This window comes from Neolamprologus brichardi, chromosome 1, assembly GCF_056152115.1.
Source record: "Neolamprologus brichardi isolate AB-2024 chromosome 1, ASM5615211v1, whole genome shotgun sequence".
NCBI classification, from domain to species: domain Eukaryota; kingdom Metazoa; phylum Chordata; class Actinopteri; order Cichliformes; family Cichlidae; genus Neolamprologus; species Neolamprologus brichardi.
In genome coordinates, this window is record NC_142104.1 from 39,635,225 (window position 1) to 39,651,970 (window position 16,746).

At 42.0% G+C, this 16,746-nt stretch overlaps 2 protein-coding genes across 3 annotated transcripts in view; one reads left to right on the top strand and one right to left on the bottom strand.

Annotated features, from left to right (window-relative positions):
- c1qtnf4 (C1q and TNF related 4) overlaps nt 1-6,925 on the top strand; it is a 48,473-nt gene extending 41,548 nt beyond the window's left edge. For both annotated transcript variants that reach the window (XM_006804433.2, XM_006804434.2), the window contains 2 exons: nt 516-877; nt 1,958-6,925. In XM_006804433.2, coding sequence (XP_006804496.1) covers nt 516-877; nt 1,958-2,764 — 1,169 coding nt within the window. In that variant the 3' untranslated portion in view covers nt 2,765-6,925. The remainder of the gene's footprint in view (nt 1-515; nt 878-1,957) is intronic.
- Nucleotides 6,926-8,131: 1,206 nt separating this feature from the next.
- ndufs3 (NADH:ubiquinone oxidoreductase core subunit S3) lies at nt 8,132-16,115 on the bottom strand. The gene is made up of 7 exons (XM_006804435.3): nt 16,006-16,115; nt 15,719-15,784; nt 11,433-11,530; nt 11,007-11,156; nt 8,711-8,836; nt 8,505-8,624; nt 8,132-8,417 (listed from the first exon to the last, which is right to left on the bottom strand). The coding sequence occupies exons 1-7, from the start codon at nt 16,058-16,060 to the stop codon at nt 8,247-8,249; spliced, it is 786 nt and encodes a 261-aa protein (XP_006804498.1). The 5' UTR covers nt 16,061-16,115; the 3' UTR covers nt 8,132-8,246.
- Nucleotides 16,116-16,746: the final 631 nt, after the last annotated feature.

Below are 16,746 nucleotides of genomic sequence, written 5' to 3' on the forward strand. Positions count from 1 at the left end.
GTTACTGTGTTGCCAAGGTGATGATTAAGAAACCATCGACAGAAAAAAACTAGTCCAACTCTTCTCCACAGAAATGGGTTCTGGTTTATCTCCATGTGCTAGTTCACTATGAGCATTGGTGTATCAAATCATGTGAAGGGGACGAATACGATGCTGTGGAAATTAATGAAACAACCGTTACAAATGTTGCAGCCGCTAAGCAGCAAGACAAATGAACACAAGGCTTCAGGCAGCTGGAGCTGATGTGCTGTTTAAGCAGATTGAACACAACAGGGTTATTTATTAAATCCCACTCATGATCATGGAGTGAGACAAGGCAGCAAGGGAAATTCCATATCCTAACTTCCCTGTCACGTATTGATTATACACTGCTGTTTGCCAAGTGATCCATGGAAACCTTTCTATGATAGACTGTCACAAAAACCGCAGCCAGACTGAAACTCTGAGATGTGTGACTGAAACTTTACAAACCTGTATGTGAGGTAAACGTGCCCCTTCTTTCTTTCTGTCTACAGATAAGATGCTGCTCCCAGCCGGCCTGTTGATTGGTCTGCTGTGCCTGAGTCACATGGGCAGTGCGTGGGGTTTCGCCCGTCTGCTTGATGATGTAGAGCTGCGCTCAGCTTTCTCGGTCGCTCGCACCAGCAGCATGGAAGGTGGACCGAAGATGACGGTGACCTTTGACGCTGTTTACGTCAACATCGGTGGGGACTTTGATGCCAAGTCTGGTCTGTTCCGCTGTCGTATCCCTGGAGCCTACTACTTTTCCTTCACCGTGGGAAAGTTTCCACATAAGGACCTGTCTGTGATGCTGATGAAAAACAGGAATGAGGTGCAGGCCATTGTGTATGAAGAAAATGCAGGGGAGGAGAGGAAGGTACGCTTCAGAGCTTCAATCTTATTTATGTTTTTATGTACAGAAAGCTGCTAGCGGCCAAATCTTATAATCCAGTAGTGCTTTACATGTTCAGCAGGTATTACTGGTTAGGATTACTACACTCGGAGGATGAGACTGACCTAAACTTTTATTCCCTAGTCAAAGTGGGTAATAAACACGCCGGTATCTCTCTCTTGTCAGTGACTGAGCGGAAATACACCAAGCCCTAATACACCTCTGCTTATTATAATAAAGTGACTGTTTTTTAACTTTGGAGCCTGCTTCAGGTTTTTATGGAAGTGAGCTCCAGCTCCACAGTTAGTACTTTGACTGGCCACAACATTAAATAATAATAATCTACCTTACATTGTGCTTATACACACAGCTGGCCCAGTAGGACACAGTTAAAGAAGCTCCGAGTGCAGATCTGTCAGGCACTGGGACTTTGGGACTTTGCTTTGTGAAATGAAATTCCTGACACTGAGAACTGTACTGAAGGTGTCCTGGGCTAAGATCCCCCAGCATGAATCTGTTGTGTTTTTTAGTGCTCAGTCAGAATCAAGAAGACTGGGTCAGGGTCTCTGGCTCTGTTTCATGTGCCTCAGCTGTCCTCAGGGCACGCTCTCCTACTGGGTGAAGCCATGCACACCTTCTGGTATATTCCAGTGGCATGCACATGAATGTCAGACCCGGAGGTTTCCCAGCAGATCATTGCATTTCATGCACATTTAAAAAATGCAAAAGCTTCTAATCTAATCAAGCTACCAGATTTCCCAAAATATGGAACTTCAATAACCTTTAAACAAGCTCTGGCACTTTATAGAGACATCTTATAATTGATTGAATCAATCTCTCTCGATGTGTATTTTTTCTCCCCATATTTACAGCGCTCTTTTATGATGTCAGAGGTTGTGGTAGCACTCACAGAGGGTGTGTTTGTGTGGGGATGGGAATGAGATCAGATCAGAGCGGATTATTCCGTCCAATGAAAGGCTGTGTGACAGGATCATGTGTTTGTTGTTGATGTGAAACAGGCCTCGGTATGACTACACCGGCATAACAGTCTGCGTCATTCCTCAGGTGCAGAGCCAGAGTGTCATGCTGCAGCTGGAGTTCGGGGACACTGTCTGGCTCCGTCTCCATGGCGACCCTCGCTACGCGCTGTACAGCAACACCGGACACTACACCACCTTCAATGGTTACCTTGTGTACCCTGATGTCTACGGCTACCAAACGCACCACCATCACCACCAGCAGCACGCCGACTCCGAGCAACCACTGCAAGACAACACCCCACTGCCGAGCGACAACCAGGCCACGGATCATGTCAGACCCGGAATGACGGATGGGGAGAAGGAGCCGCAAATGAAAGAGGAAGAAGAGGAGGAGGAGGACGAAGAGGATGACCAGAGATCTGCTTTCTCGGTGGGGCGCACCCAAAGCATTGTGGGCGTGAACCAACTGGGCATGCCGCAACACCAGCCGGTGAGCTTCGACACTGCATTTGTTAACATAGGGGAAGACTTCAACGTGACAGAGGGAGTGTTCACCTGCCGCATTCCCGGGGCGTACTATTTCTCCTTCAACGTGGGCAAGATGCCACAGAAGACACTGTCCGTCAAACTGATGAAGAACCGCCTGGAAGTGCAAGCGATGATCTATGACGATAGCCAAGGTGAGAAAGCTCTGCAAAGCCAGAGTTTGATGCTGTCACTTAAACCAGGGGACACAGTCTGGCTCTACTCCCACCAGAGAGATGGATTCGGTGCCTACAGCAACCACGCCAAGTACATCACTTTTACCGGCTTCCTGGTATACCCAGATTTTCCTGCTTCCGCCACCACCAATACTGCCACCAGCCAATCATACGCAGACAAGAAACCCTAGCTGCAGCACCTTGACTAGGCACCGAACATTTCTGGAGGAATTCATACAAGATGGAAAAGTCTCAGAATTCACAGAAGGTACTGGGGAGCTGTACTCCAAATGAATGCTGCTTTGTGGCTGTCTTTCTGCTTCATATGAATTCCTTCACAAAGTCACAGCGACCCGGACTGAGTGCAGCGCTTACAACAAAATCAATGTTCAGCCAGTGGCTTCCCAGGATATGATGTTGGCAGATGTGAATATTTAACTCTTTAATGAAAGTTCAGTGGTTATCACCCACTCACTCCTGTGTTAGCTCATCAGTTAGCGTCCATGTCTTTTATACAGCTCAAAAACAGAGTGGGATTCAGAAATGCTCTGTCATATACTCTTAATGATTATTATATGATTGGATGGATATTGGGACAAGATGGTGGACTGCTAAGGTGGAATGCTAGCAAGCTAACTTCTAAGTTAGGCAACAAAGATAGGTTAGCGAGCTGCATGTGCGGTCACAGATATCTGATAATTAATGCCAGCTGTTAGAAAGTCACTCACAAACACTGAATCCAAGGCGGTGCAATAAACACAGCAAGTTATTTTTTAGACAGCAGCAATGAAAATGCCCCAAAAGACAGTTTGACTTCTCGCTATAAAGACAAAGATAAAAAACGGAACCTAACTCTACACCTGCGTATTTCTGCTGCACTGAAACTGACTTGTTTCCATTGTCAGGCCCAAGTGGCTCATAGATTTGTCTTTGTTAGCTTCTTTTTTAGACGAGGCTGCTGCTCGTTGCCGCTTGATGACTTTAAGTTGTTGACAAATAAACATATGTTACTTGCTAACTACATTGCTAGATTAAGTGATTAAATAAGGCGACTTTAGTTAAAGTGTTATATGATTATTTAATGTTGACAGTTGGCCGGTGCGTACCACAGTACATCGTCCTTGTAAAGTCTTTATATTTGATTGCATTTTGAACATAAGATCTTGCTCTGAAGAGAAACTTATAAGCATGTTTTGATAAATGTGCAGTAAACGTCCTGTGTAATGTACTGCAGAATTATAAAGGAAGGGTTAAACTGCAAAACAATGTACTTACTTCCATTACATTGAGCAAAATGAAAATTCAAACTGCATGCACACTTCAGTCTGAGCTGTAGACATAAAGCTGTGGTAGATAATCACTGAATTTTTCATTTTTTTTGAGCAAAATATTCCTCCAAGTGCATTTGTTACCCTCGTCCAAGGTGTTTCTGCTTGTAAAGTGTCTTTACTTTCTTTGTCTATAGAGGCATGTAAATTGATATGAAATTTGTGTGTTTTGTGTCAAAATTAGTCTTTTTTTTTTTATAAAAGTTTGGTGTTTCTCACCCAAATATCAGCCGCAGGAGGAGCAGAGCGCGACGGGAACAAACTGACGTAGCTGTAGAAATGTGCAGACTCCATATCCATCCGACTGTTGACCACATGCCACCTCTGAGCCTGCAGGGATCTGGACCTTAATTTGATTTCTAATTCTAGCGGCACTTAATTCATGTCTTCAGAACCACTGTGGGGAAAATGTAATTGCTTCTCCCGGCAGCTATAATATGCATGTCTGTTTAATTTCACGCCGCAGGGGAAACGATGATGCTGTTCAAGTTGTGATGAACCTTGACTTTATGAAATCACCTTCTCTGTTGGAAAGGCAACATGTGAAATCATACTTCACTTTAATGAACATTTACATTTTTATTACAGTTAACTGGCTATAAATTCACAGGAATGAGGTTCTCATATAACCAACGATCTAAACCAGGGGTGTCCACCTCCAGGCCTCGAGGCCTGCAGGATTTAGATCTCACTCGGGTCAGTACACCTGAATCACATGATTAGTTCATTCCCAGGCCTCTGGAGAACTTCAGGACATGTTGAGGAGGTCATTTAGCCATTTGAATCAGCTGTGTTGGATCAAGGACACATCGAAAACATCCAGGACACCTGCCCTCGAGGCCTGGAAGTGGACACCCCTGATCTAAACACACCAGTGTATAAAAAATGCAAACTTGCTTCCTGAAGACTAAAATAACAAATCAACATTAGTTTCATTAATCAGTATTTTGGTGGTACTGATGGCATAAATGGCTGTGCAATTATAAAAGGTTGCCCAGTGTCGAACACACACTGAATTATTATCCCATTTTGCTTAACAGCTCACTCTCACAGCAAACGACTGAGTCTGTGCTCGTGTGCATTTAACCCAACACAGTTTCCTCAATAGAGGAAATAGAGACTGACTGGCATTCATCAGGTGGAGAGAAGTGTTGCTCCACCTGAGCAGTGGTGGTGTTCATGTACGTCTGCTGCAGGTACAGCTGCTTTTGTGTCCAACCAGACACTACAGTCCAATCACTTCCAAAATCCCTCTTTTATTATTTGGATAAGCAGAATCTTTCAAATCAAGCCAAATATTCTCTCTAAATTCAAGAAAACATATTTTTTTTAATTGTTAGAGGAGTCAACAAATTAAACGTGAAGAAAAAAGATAGAAAGGTTTTGTCCCCTAGCAACAAAATCTGTTATTAGTATCAAAAGTTAAAAAGGCCATTAACAAAACATTTCACATTAAATACCAGAGGCCTTGACTTTGCTTTCTTTTAGCTTTTATCAGATCCCTCAAGATATAATTTTCCTCTTGTAAAGCTGTGGGTGGAGAAGTTCACACTTAAATAAGACATAAGCTATGATGTCCACATCATAACCAGCGAATCAGAGATCTCGGACAACTGCCGATTCTGAGCCACACAGAAAAATCTCAATTAATTAGCCCAGGAAACTTGTGTATAAACACTTCCTCTTGCTCCAGTGAAGTGCATTCAGACTGAAGCACCACAGCAGGGGTAATCATCGCGTGGGTAGCCACGCTTCAGTTGGCAGGCTGAATGGCAGTGAATGTTGCAGCCAATACACGTAACTCCTAAAATAATCCAAACAGCCACGCTATTAATAAACTAGATGCCCGTTAACCACGCTGCGGTCCTGCCAGTTTTACCGACCCTTGGAGCGCCGCAATGGTGAAAGATTCATTGGAAGGAAACATAAACAGTGGGCTGGTGCAAAGTCATTTGGACTGATTAGGAAAAAATACAAGCTGCATTATAAGAAGCATGCAACCCTTCATGTATCCCTGAAATCTGACTATCCCTCATCTGGCAGTAATGTGATTAGTTGCTAATATTAAGAGCAGAAATTTCTAACCACACACACCGTGGCAAAGGAGGAGACGGAAATGAGAGTGTGCAGCAGCAGGAAGTTACATCAAATGGACCAAGGTGTGGAAAACTGGGCTTTAAAATGATGAAAACCTGAAGAGATAAACCTGAAAATGTTCCTAAACAACAGCGTTAGAGTAGTGGAAAGTAAAAAGAAAGGTCTTTGCTTCATTGTCACATCTTTTGGGCGCAGGAGAAATGATTTTGCACCAGCTGGTCTCCGGCTTCAGGTGGCTCCACTCACAGTCTCACTAATCCACAATTTCCTGTCCTTTACGGGCTGCACTCACTTCTGAGAAATTCAGAAAAATATGCCTTTTTTTTAACAGTATGAAATAACACTGTGAGCGTGGCTCATTGCAGATATATTCTGTCACAGTCTAACACTCAGTGAGGAGGAGTGCACACAGGTGGAACGCCTCAGTTCTGCTTTCAGAACCATGACCAGTCTGCAAAGGTGTCCAGAAATCCTGCACCAAACTCGTGTGATGCATGCATTTAAGTGAAATACATGAAAAAGATACTTTGTCACGATTGCAGAGCAGCTTCACAGACCCACTCGATGCCTGCTGTGTACTTTTCTTGATTAGTGACTTATCTGTATAGTAACTGACGATATGTTGGATGTTTCGGGTCTGTGCTTCTCTGTTTCTGATAATCCCCAATGGAAGACTGTGTATTAGTAAATATGTAGCACAGACATGGGTCGAAATGTGCTCGCTTTCTGGAACAGCATCATTTTACTCGGCATGATTGAAACTGAAACTGTGACTGTGACCCTGCTTATGGGGAAAGAGGGCTCAGTTTGACCCACAGCCTGTCTGCAGTAGTCTGCCTCACATTGACTCTTTAAAGTGTTTCGAGTATTTCTTATTTGTAAAATGAATGCTTCAATGAAGATGTTTGACAAAATAAAAAATAAACATAAAGGTTTGAGTGTCATTCTGACTGCGATGAAAGACATTCCAGCTTTATATTATTCAGTGCCGCAGCGCCACCTGCTGGCTAAATTTAGTGTTTGACATTTGAAAAGACTTCAGTGGTCACAGACAAAAAGTTTGTTTCATGATTGGCTTTCACTTTAGTCATAGTTTAAAACTTCTGGTTTCAATTTTTCGGTTGTGTGTTTGTGTGTGTTGTGGGGGGGGGGGGGGGGTTATGAAGTTCATAACAGACACTGCAATGTAAAAACTATAATCACAGTCACATAAACATCCTAGCCTCGGTAAATATTTGAAGACAACTTTGACCAACCACACAGACTTTTTCACTCACTCAAAGTTTGTTAGTTTTCTCTTTTATCAACTTGCTAAAGCTGCTGCCTCGGTAGGAACAGTTTATTTGGGGCCCATAATAAAGAAATACACAGCGTCCCCCAGTTTAGTTACCTCGGGTTGGTCCCTTATTCCCCCTTATTCAGCACAGATTTGATGCTGGATGCCCTCGTGTCAGGAACACATCGGGAAAAAAAGGATGCTGCGTCATTTGTTAGAAATGAGCATTTTCTACCTACCCAGGGCTAAATTTAAGAAAACTCTGAAAATCAAAGGGAAGGAAATGCAGCACGTTAGCTCATTTTGCCAAAAGAACAATTCTGAAACTCAAATAGTGTCAGTAGTTTGTATGGCCCCCATGTGGTTGCATGCATTCCTGACAATGTTGGGACATGTTACTAATGAGACAACCGATGGAGTGATTCCTCCCAGACCGGAGCCAGGGCATTGCTGAGCTCCTCAACAGTGTTAGGTGGAGGAGTTGGACTGCCTGCATAACCTCTGCAGGGTCCAGTTATCTTGTCATGTGACCAGTAGTGACACTGAGCCCAATTAGATGCAAAACTAGTGAAAAAACACAGAAGTTGAGGTCAGCAACTTTTTTTTAGTTTTTTTCCTACTTTTTGTTTGAATTCCCCCAGGACGATATTCTGCTGCTCATGATTCCAACATGAATGTAAATTCTTTAAGCACTTATTTTGAAAAATTAAACAAAATAAGGCTTTGTGCATTATTGGGTTTACTTTTAAAAACATTTTCCCAGTTTATGGTGAAAGTGACAGGTCTGTACCCCTCTGTCAAACCCTTTCAGGTACTTTTTGCATCAACTGGAAGAAAAAAAGCCACAATATTCCAGATGTTTTACTAGTATCTTTATTTACATAAATATCAGGATTGTTGGGGGGTTGGACTCCCAGAATAACACAAAAACAAAACATGGTGATGAAGATGTGGAGGCTAAACAAGAGGACGTCACTTCTTCTCAGGGGCCTTTTCACCAGCCTCCAGCTTGGGTGCATCCTCTTTGGGATCTCGGTAGGCGGGGAACACCTCCCAGGGCGTGTTTAAATCAAACTTCCTAAACTCCTGCGCCAGCTCCACAGGCTCCGCCACCACACGTTTCAACTCATCGTCATAACGAACCTGCAGAGGGAGGCATGCTTCGGGTCAGATTCCTTCCCGTCTCTCACATTGCTGGAGTTGAATAAAGTGGACTCAAAGTAAACTCACCTCCACATATCCCGACAGAGGGAAGTCCTTTCTGAAGGGGTGACCCTCGAAGCCATAGTCTGTCAGGATCCGCCTCAGGTCGGGATGGTTGGCAAAGAAAACTCCAAACATGTCCCACACCTGTGGTAATACAGCTTTGCTCTCAGTTTGTCTGTAATGTTAGTATAAACCATTGCTGAGTTTCACAAGTGCAGCGGGCAACTCACCTCCCTCTCGTACCAGTTGGCGGCCATGTGGACGGGGACAGCGGAGTCAACCGGTGTTAACTCATCGGTGTAGGTCTTGACGCGGATACGGGAGTTGTAACGCAGCGACAGCAAGTTGTACACAATCTGTAGCACACAGTGAGTCAGAGTACTATAGTACACAATCAATGCATAAATTAGACTACCTAACGTCCCACCACAGCCCTTCTCTTGGACCGAGTCTGGACTTTGACATGATTCTTTTCAGCTCTTCTGTTACAGATCGGTTGGTTTGCTGTGATCCTGTTACATGACCTAATGTCACCAGGCTTTAGCTCTCAGAGAGATGGCCTCATATTTGACTTAGAACCCCCCTCAGTATGCAGAGCGATGCCCCTAAATGACTCAAGGTCCAAACAGGTCCTGGCCTTCCTGCGACCCAGCTCCAGATAAGTGGAAGAAAATGGTTTGCTGGATGAAGGTTAGAGCCTGAGCATTTAATATTAAACTGAAAAATTGTATTATATTATATTATATTATATGTGGTTTTTGGTGCTTTGGAAAACTGTACAAAATGACCAAAACACAATATTAAATACAATTATTATTGAAAGTGGTGGCAGAAGTATTTTTAAAGGTTTATGGTAAAATGTCCTAATGCAGACAGGCTCTATGATGCACAGTCAGAGGGACTACTCCATTTGTTAAAGAAGTATAAACTAATTCAGGAACAAATGTTGATAAATCACAGACGCTGCTGTGAAACGTCTTGAAGCACAGATTGGTGCAGACGCTCGGTTGATAAATGAGCCGCAACATTGCAGAAATCTCCAGGCTGTCATCAGGTTTATCATTGAACATGCTAACTGAGCCCTGCACACTTTGAGATGCAGTGTTTGGGTTTATTCCAGATTCCCGGAGCGTTGCCTGTTCTGACCTTGAGGTACATTTGTCTGTCTTGAATGCTTTCCACTTTTTTATAATTCTTCTTTCTTTCTCATTGGAGAATAATGGACTGATGAGCATAAATAATTGCTTTTTTATCAGCGCTTATCTTTCCTCCTTGGCTGGCCGTGCTGATGATCAATTAACCCTTTAAGACCTACCATAGCACCAAATCCGCCAGAGCTTACTTTATATTTTTTTACATGCTGTGGAGCCATTTTTGGGAGCATTTCAAGTTGCTATACATCAATACAACTGTTATAACCCAGACTGTAATAATATGTATGCATTAAGTCCATAGTAACTACATAATAGTTTATTTTTAAAAAATTGCAATAAACTACAAAAAAATAGATAATCGTTTTTGTGTTTTTTACATATATTTCTACTTAGAGAAATTTAAGAGGTTTATCCCTCAAAACTTTAAATACAAAAACGTTGCAAAATTAGTTTTCAACAACAGAAAATTTATTTTGAGTGTCTTCTTAGTTTTATTTTTCAGATACACCAATTTTTATAAACTGCAGAAAAAACGAAAAAAACAATCCTACAATGCACATTTGCAAACAGCATGTGCATCAAAATAAACTATTTCCAGCAGTGCAATTTGAGTTCTAAGCATCCCAGAAACTATTCAGAAAAGTATAAAGTCAAACATGACTTTTAAAAACACCAGTATAGGCTTTTAAGGCCTACAAGTAAAAAACTAAATTTTCCGCAAAAATGATGTCACTTCCGGTTACGGGCAGGTAATGGCGGACATGCGATAGTTCGCGCTGACGTCTATTTCAATGTAGGAAGTGTTATGAACAGCTGATCGGATCGGCAAAGCGTGTTTCTGGGATATTATGTTTTTGTTCCTGCAAGCGCTTTTTATGCAATTTTTGCAAAGCTATATGTGGAAGGAAACCGTGACCGAGAACAAGCTGATGGCATGAGATGTAAGTACAACTCCTCTGGTTTCATATGCAGAAAACATTATTGTGCTGGCTTACGTGGTTGCAGTTCTACGGGGATTTAAAAATAGTTATGCAAAACAGAGCGTGCCCGCGCCGACCGGCTTTAAAGGGTTAATCAAATGCATTGATTACCAGCACCAGGCTCTACTTTCCCTCATAATTCCTATCAAAGCATTAATTGTAGACTTGGTCTTTCACACACTGCTTCCAAATTTTGGCTACATTTTTGTTAAACAAATAATGACACCATGTAACATGTTATATGTTGTTGTTCACCTGCACTGAGAGTTCTACTTTCTTGTTACCATGGCTACACAGGCATGCACCTGCAGATAGGATGCTTAAATCCTTGCCTCTCTTAGCTATAACCTCAGGCAGCTCACAGCTCAGTCAGTTCCAGTTTATCTCTGTACCTCAAAACGGTTCTGCCGTGTCGGGATGTCAACAGCTGTCAGGTCAGTCATGTTCCTGAACTGAGCATTGGTGTGGTCTCTCAGGAAGGTCAGCACAGGGATGACTCCATCAGGATGGATCATCACCTCCAGCTCGTTGTAGCAGGTCACCTACACACATGAACAGTCTTTTAGGCCCTGCTGCAGGTTTCTGAATCTAAACATGCATTCATCCATTCTCTTCCTTATTCAACTCAGAGTAAATCCAAACATAATAAGTCTAATTACAGTTTTAAAATATTTAATCAGGTCTTGATTAGTAACGGCACCAACATATTGATGGCTTTTCAAAGTAACTGTGAAAAACCAATGTGCTGTCTCGGTCAGCAGCAGGATTTGCAACAGAAGAGTGTACGTGCTCCCACTGTGATGTGAATATGAACTGACCTGGACCTGCTGAATATATTTGGGCATCATCTCTGCCACATACTCCCCAAACGCTGCCAGCTGGTTGTGAGCGACAGCATCCTTGGGCCTGACGGTGGCTGCAAAGAGCAGAGGAGACGACACCGTAAATTCACCACGACAGACGCTTCAGGCGTCTGTTTGATATAACGATATACATCGGATGACGATATAAAAACATCTATCGTTTCATTTTACGATATCGTTTGTATCGTTTTGATGGTCACTGTAGTGGCTATATGCATTTCTTACAGTTCTCTCTTTCTCTTATATTTAATATAACCACACTACGGACGGAAAAGCGCCTGTTTTTATGCATTGTCGTTAGCAACAACGACGGTAAAACCTTGTTTATTTTCCACAGATCCTATTGAGACTTTTAAAAATAAACTGAATCACGTGAAAGAGTATGCAGAGTGTTTACGGATGAGAAGCAAAAAAGAGCTGTCAGGTGCTAAAAAATAAACCTTAAACTCAAACGTTAGAACAGGCTTTTGTGCCAGCTGGCTGCCGGCGGAGCTCACGGGCACGTCACTGCAACCCCCCCTGGCTTCTGCTCCACGGCTGCTGAGTGACCCCTCATCTGGGACTCTCCTCAGCTATTTCTAGGATAGTGGCGCGGCTGCCCCTCTGTTGGTCTTCCTTGGTCTCTTGTGTTCTGAGGGCCTCTGGATGTCCGGAGTCTTGATCTCCTCCATACCTGCTTCATGCCCTGGTGGACGGGGCTGTGGCTCCCCACACCCTCTAGCAGGTCATTACATGAAGGAACCTTTTAAAAACAAGCGCGCTCATGCTCACAGGTGTACACACAGGTGCTCACACACACAAACTACACCCTTTTTGGCTCCTTCCTCAAAGCACACTGTGTGCTGTCGATCTTACGTGCTGCACAATAATGTTTAATAATTAGTATTTACTGTTATATTCCCATATATCATCGTGATGTTGTTTATTATGTTGCTCTCATTTTCTTCTGCTTGTTTTCTTTTTTCTTTCTCAACAGGTGATCCAGGTGATTGATATATGTATTTTTTTTTGTCTGCTTATTTAGTTGGTTTTTGTTTTTTTGCCCTTTATCCCCGTCCCTCTTCTCTTTTTTTCCCCTCTTCCTTTCTCCCTTTTCTTTTCCTCATTCAAGTCTGTCCCGTATCTAGCAAGTGAAAATAAAAAATAAATAAAATAAACAATAAAAGGTGAATCAAATAGACCATTACAGCAAGGCTGGGATGGCTTTTCCCCGCAGCACGCCGTGTAATACATACAAAGAAAACGGTGGCCGTTACAACTTATGTCTAAAAATGTATAGTTTCATTTTTAGACATAAGACTCCAGGTACACGACGCGCAGCTGGAAACACTTCGCGCAAGTTGAGCTGCCCGAGATTCACAGAATTTTCAGAAAATGTTAAATTTTTGTGATTTATATCTTTATCGGGACAATAGATGTCTCATATTGGAATATGAGATTTTGGTCATATCGCACAGCCCTAACAGATGCAAAAATGCTTTTGTTTTTCTAATACAACCGATTGTCTCGCTGATGTTCTGAGGACTCTCCTGAGCATTAAGGAAACACGGATTCAGATTTTTCCCAGTTCCAATCTGATTACAAGACCTGGGTTTAAGGTTCTGCCAACACCAATCGCTGATCCGATACCAGTGTTGAAATAATAAAGTCACTGTGAGGGACAGTTTGGGAATCAGTGCTAATAACTTCAGGGTCAATGACAGTACGGCTGGGCCATATCATACCGTTCACAGTAATACCGGCCTAATGTTGGGCAACAATAAGAAAATGAAATATTGCGGTAGAATATGGGTAAAACGCGCATGCACAGTGCCTTTGTTTTCATACGCACATGGCGGAAAAAGCACGGCGGCGACGAAGAATGAAAAGAGCGAAAACGTATTGTTGAATGAAAAGGATGAACCAGAACTGGTTTGTAAAAATGCTGCAACTTCAGTGGTGTGGAACTGGTTTGGCTTTCGTATGTCAGATACACACCAAAGCACTATTTTTGGTAGCGCATGCTAGCGGGCCGTCGTTATTACTGTGTTTTTTGGAAAATACGGCACACTTAAAATTAATCCTTTGATTTTTCTGAAAATCGACAGTGCCCCTTATAATCCCGTGCACCTTATGTATGAACTCTGGTTGTGTTTACTGACCTCGAAACGATTTTATGTACACGGCGCTTGAAAATCTGTCAAATGTTTTAGTGCGACTTTGCTAAGCTACGAACCCGCACCGCTTGATGGATTGTCGGAGCATTACGGCTATCGTAGGCAGGAGCCTCGCGGAGTGATACGTACTGTGCTTCAACATAATATTACCGGATTGTGTGTGTATAACCTCTTTTTAAGTTTTGTGGATATTATACATGGTTATGCTGAGGATATGTCGGCCAGTTTCCACTGGAAATGCCTTTTGGTTAAACTGTCAGCAAGGAATTTGCATTTGCACTGTTAAATTTTTATATAACTTTAATGCACATAAAAAACAGCTGCTTGTTTAAGTGAAAATACATTGATGGGGTTTTTTGCACTAATAAAGTTGTGGAGTTGTAAAGCATTTTGTCTAGTGTCAATTATATCATCAGTTATATCGTTATCATAAATTTTCAAATGCATATCGTCATAAATATTTTTGGTCATATTGCCCTGCTCTAAATGACGGTGCTTCTAACTTTACTAAATAAAATCAAGCAAATAAAATATTTTGAATACAAAATAAAGATTTCATCAACAAAAACTTTTTAGTGAAAAGCTGAACATCTGAACCATTTCAGAATGTCTCTCTGCTTACTGACTGCAGCACACGAGCTCCAAAGGTTCAGCCAATCCTCAGAAACCCTGTTACCCCAGTTCGACCTGACAATGACCCACAGAGCTTCTTGTGATGTCAGGAGCATGGGCCTTTCTCAACCTGTAGATGCCGCCCAAGGTTACTGAAAAAATTTATGTCAGTAAGTCAGCACTTGTTCCTGCACGTTTTCTCTGAGGTCTGGACTCATGGATTCATTCTACTTTTCATTAGTCATCAGGGTGTCAAACTTCAGACGAGGTACTATCCCAACTATCTTTTTTAAAAGCTTTGACAAGTTGGCAGTTAATGTTGTCACTGGGCCTGTATTGTATAAGTAAACTGTGTGATGTGAAGGAACACTGTACACTCTATACTGCAATGATGTGTCCATAGGCTTTAAATATTCAGGAGCAGCCAAAACTAAGTCTTACTCAATATTGTGATGACTGTGTGACAAATATTTTATGCAAATAGACGATTTTGTCATTTTCATGCTGATGCAGTAGTGCAGTAGTAGTGTAGGTAGTGTTTCCCACCCCTGTCATATTCACATGGTAGCTACTGGATATTCATAGTTATAAATATGTGTGTGTGTGTGTGTGTGTGTGTGTGTGTGTGTGTGTGTATTCTTATGTTCTGGGACTAAATGTTGTTTCATTCAATTGTTTTCTTCCATTTTTAAAAAACAAAACTGAAGCACAATGACTTTATGAACAAATGTAAATAAAAGTCCATGTATAGCCTTAACATAACAAAGAATATAAAATGTCAAGGCCAATCATGCCCCTCATTAGCAAATTGTAAAGATAAAGGAAACATTGTGAGCCATTACTGGGACTCCCCTCCCTAAGGAGGATTCAACACAGATGTTTCAGCCCAAAGATCAGACTTCAAGAAGCGGCACACTAAGCCAGCAGCTGTGCTACATACACGCGGTGTCCCCTCTTTGTTGCCAACTTTGTGCACCAGAGAGTTTTTTTTAGTCTTTTACTGTTGGGAAAACACTAAATTTTCATTTGTTGTATGTAGTGCTTTATCCGATAGGTCGAGCTTTGTGTGTCTGTCAGCAGACAAAATAACATCACAACAGTCACAAACACAGCAGCTTTCACTGTGGACCCCACTCCATGTGCTGTTACATATATTTAGACCCTCTGGATATTTTTAAAGCATCTGCGAGTGTTTAAAAAAAAGTCTGATGTTTTTAGTTGTAAAACTTTGCTGTGTAATGTTAGTACCGGGGACAAAAACAACCCGTCACTGCAACCATGTCCGTAGGTACAAACTATGATTTGCGGCTCCATACTCCCACAGTAACGTCCTGTTAACTAGTTGAGTTAAAACAAATTCTAATGCCATTCTAACTCTGGGGTTCTCATATATTTGACAGCTATTAGTCCTAATGTCAAACAGCTCGGTGGTTCAGCGGCACTACCCTGCACGATGAGTTAGTGTGTACTCACGTCTGGTCTCGGTGCTGGAGCCCTGCAGTCTGGTCTGCTGCTGCAGGAGACACGAAGTCCTCGCAACTGAGGAGGGACAGACAGAAAGGATCAATCACTGAGGTACTGACGAGTGAATCCGCACTGCTACACAAGAGCTGGCTAAAGGTAGCATTAGCTAGCTCGAAGGTCAAACACGGAGCATTTGAAGGCTGAAGACGACACTGTATTGGTAGCACGCAAACGGACGCAGGCTAAAACGAATCATTGCAATTTACAGCCTGTATATGGATTTATAGTTAACGTACTGTTAAAACTCCTTCCAAGACCTCCGCGGACAAACCGTACCAACGACGCCGCCATGTTGGCTCTCTCAAGTTTCCTCTTCGGGCCGAGAGCTGACTATCAGCGGCCAGTCGCCCCCTCGTGGACGGGAAGACAAATGTCACTCAATGTGCCCTGGAAAATGCACTGAAACGGAAATATTCAAACATCACATTTTAAGAGAGTGCCAAATGATTTCATTAAATAATTACTAATTAAATATTTTTAAATAAAATTGTAAATAATAAAATATTTAAAACTGTAATTACTGAATAAATTATTTCAATTTTTAATTAATCCATGCTACATTTAGTTATTTACAGATGTATTTAATTAATTGAGTTTGGCACTCGCGTGTAATTTTTAGCCCCAAACCATGCAAATGCTTAAAATACCATGATTTATATAACAATGTGTCATGATACAATGCAGCACTGGCAGTCGACAAGTCAGACTACGCCGAGTGGCCTCTCAAATCTGGATTAAAGGGGAGGGTTGTGTCAGGAAGATCATCCAGCACAAAATGGTCAGTGCTGTTAGCCAACAGCGTGTCAGTGGAAACTAATATTAAATGTTAAAGTTAAATAAACTTCCAATAAACATCTACCCTACTAGGATGTAAAAGTTGACGAATGTTTTAGGTTTTATTTTGTTTTTCTTCAATTTAATTTTTCTATTTGTTTGCATGAAATAGAATCTAACAGTATTATCACTTGAACATTTTT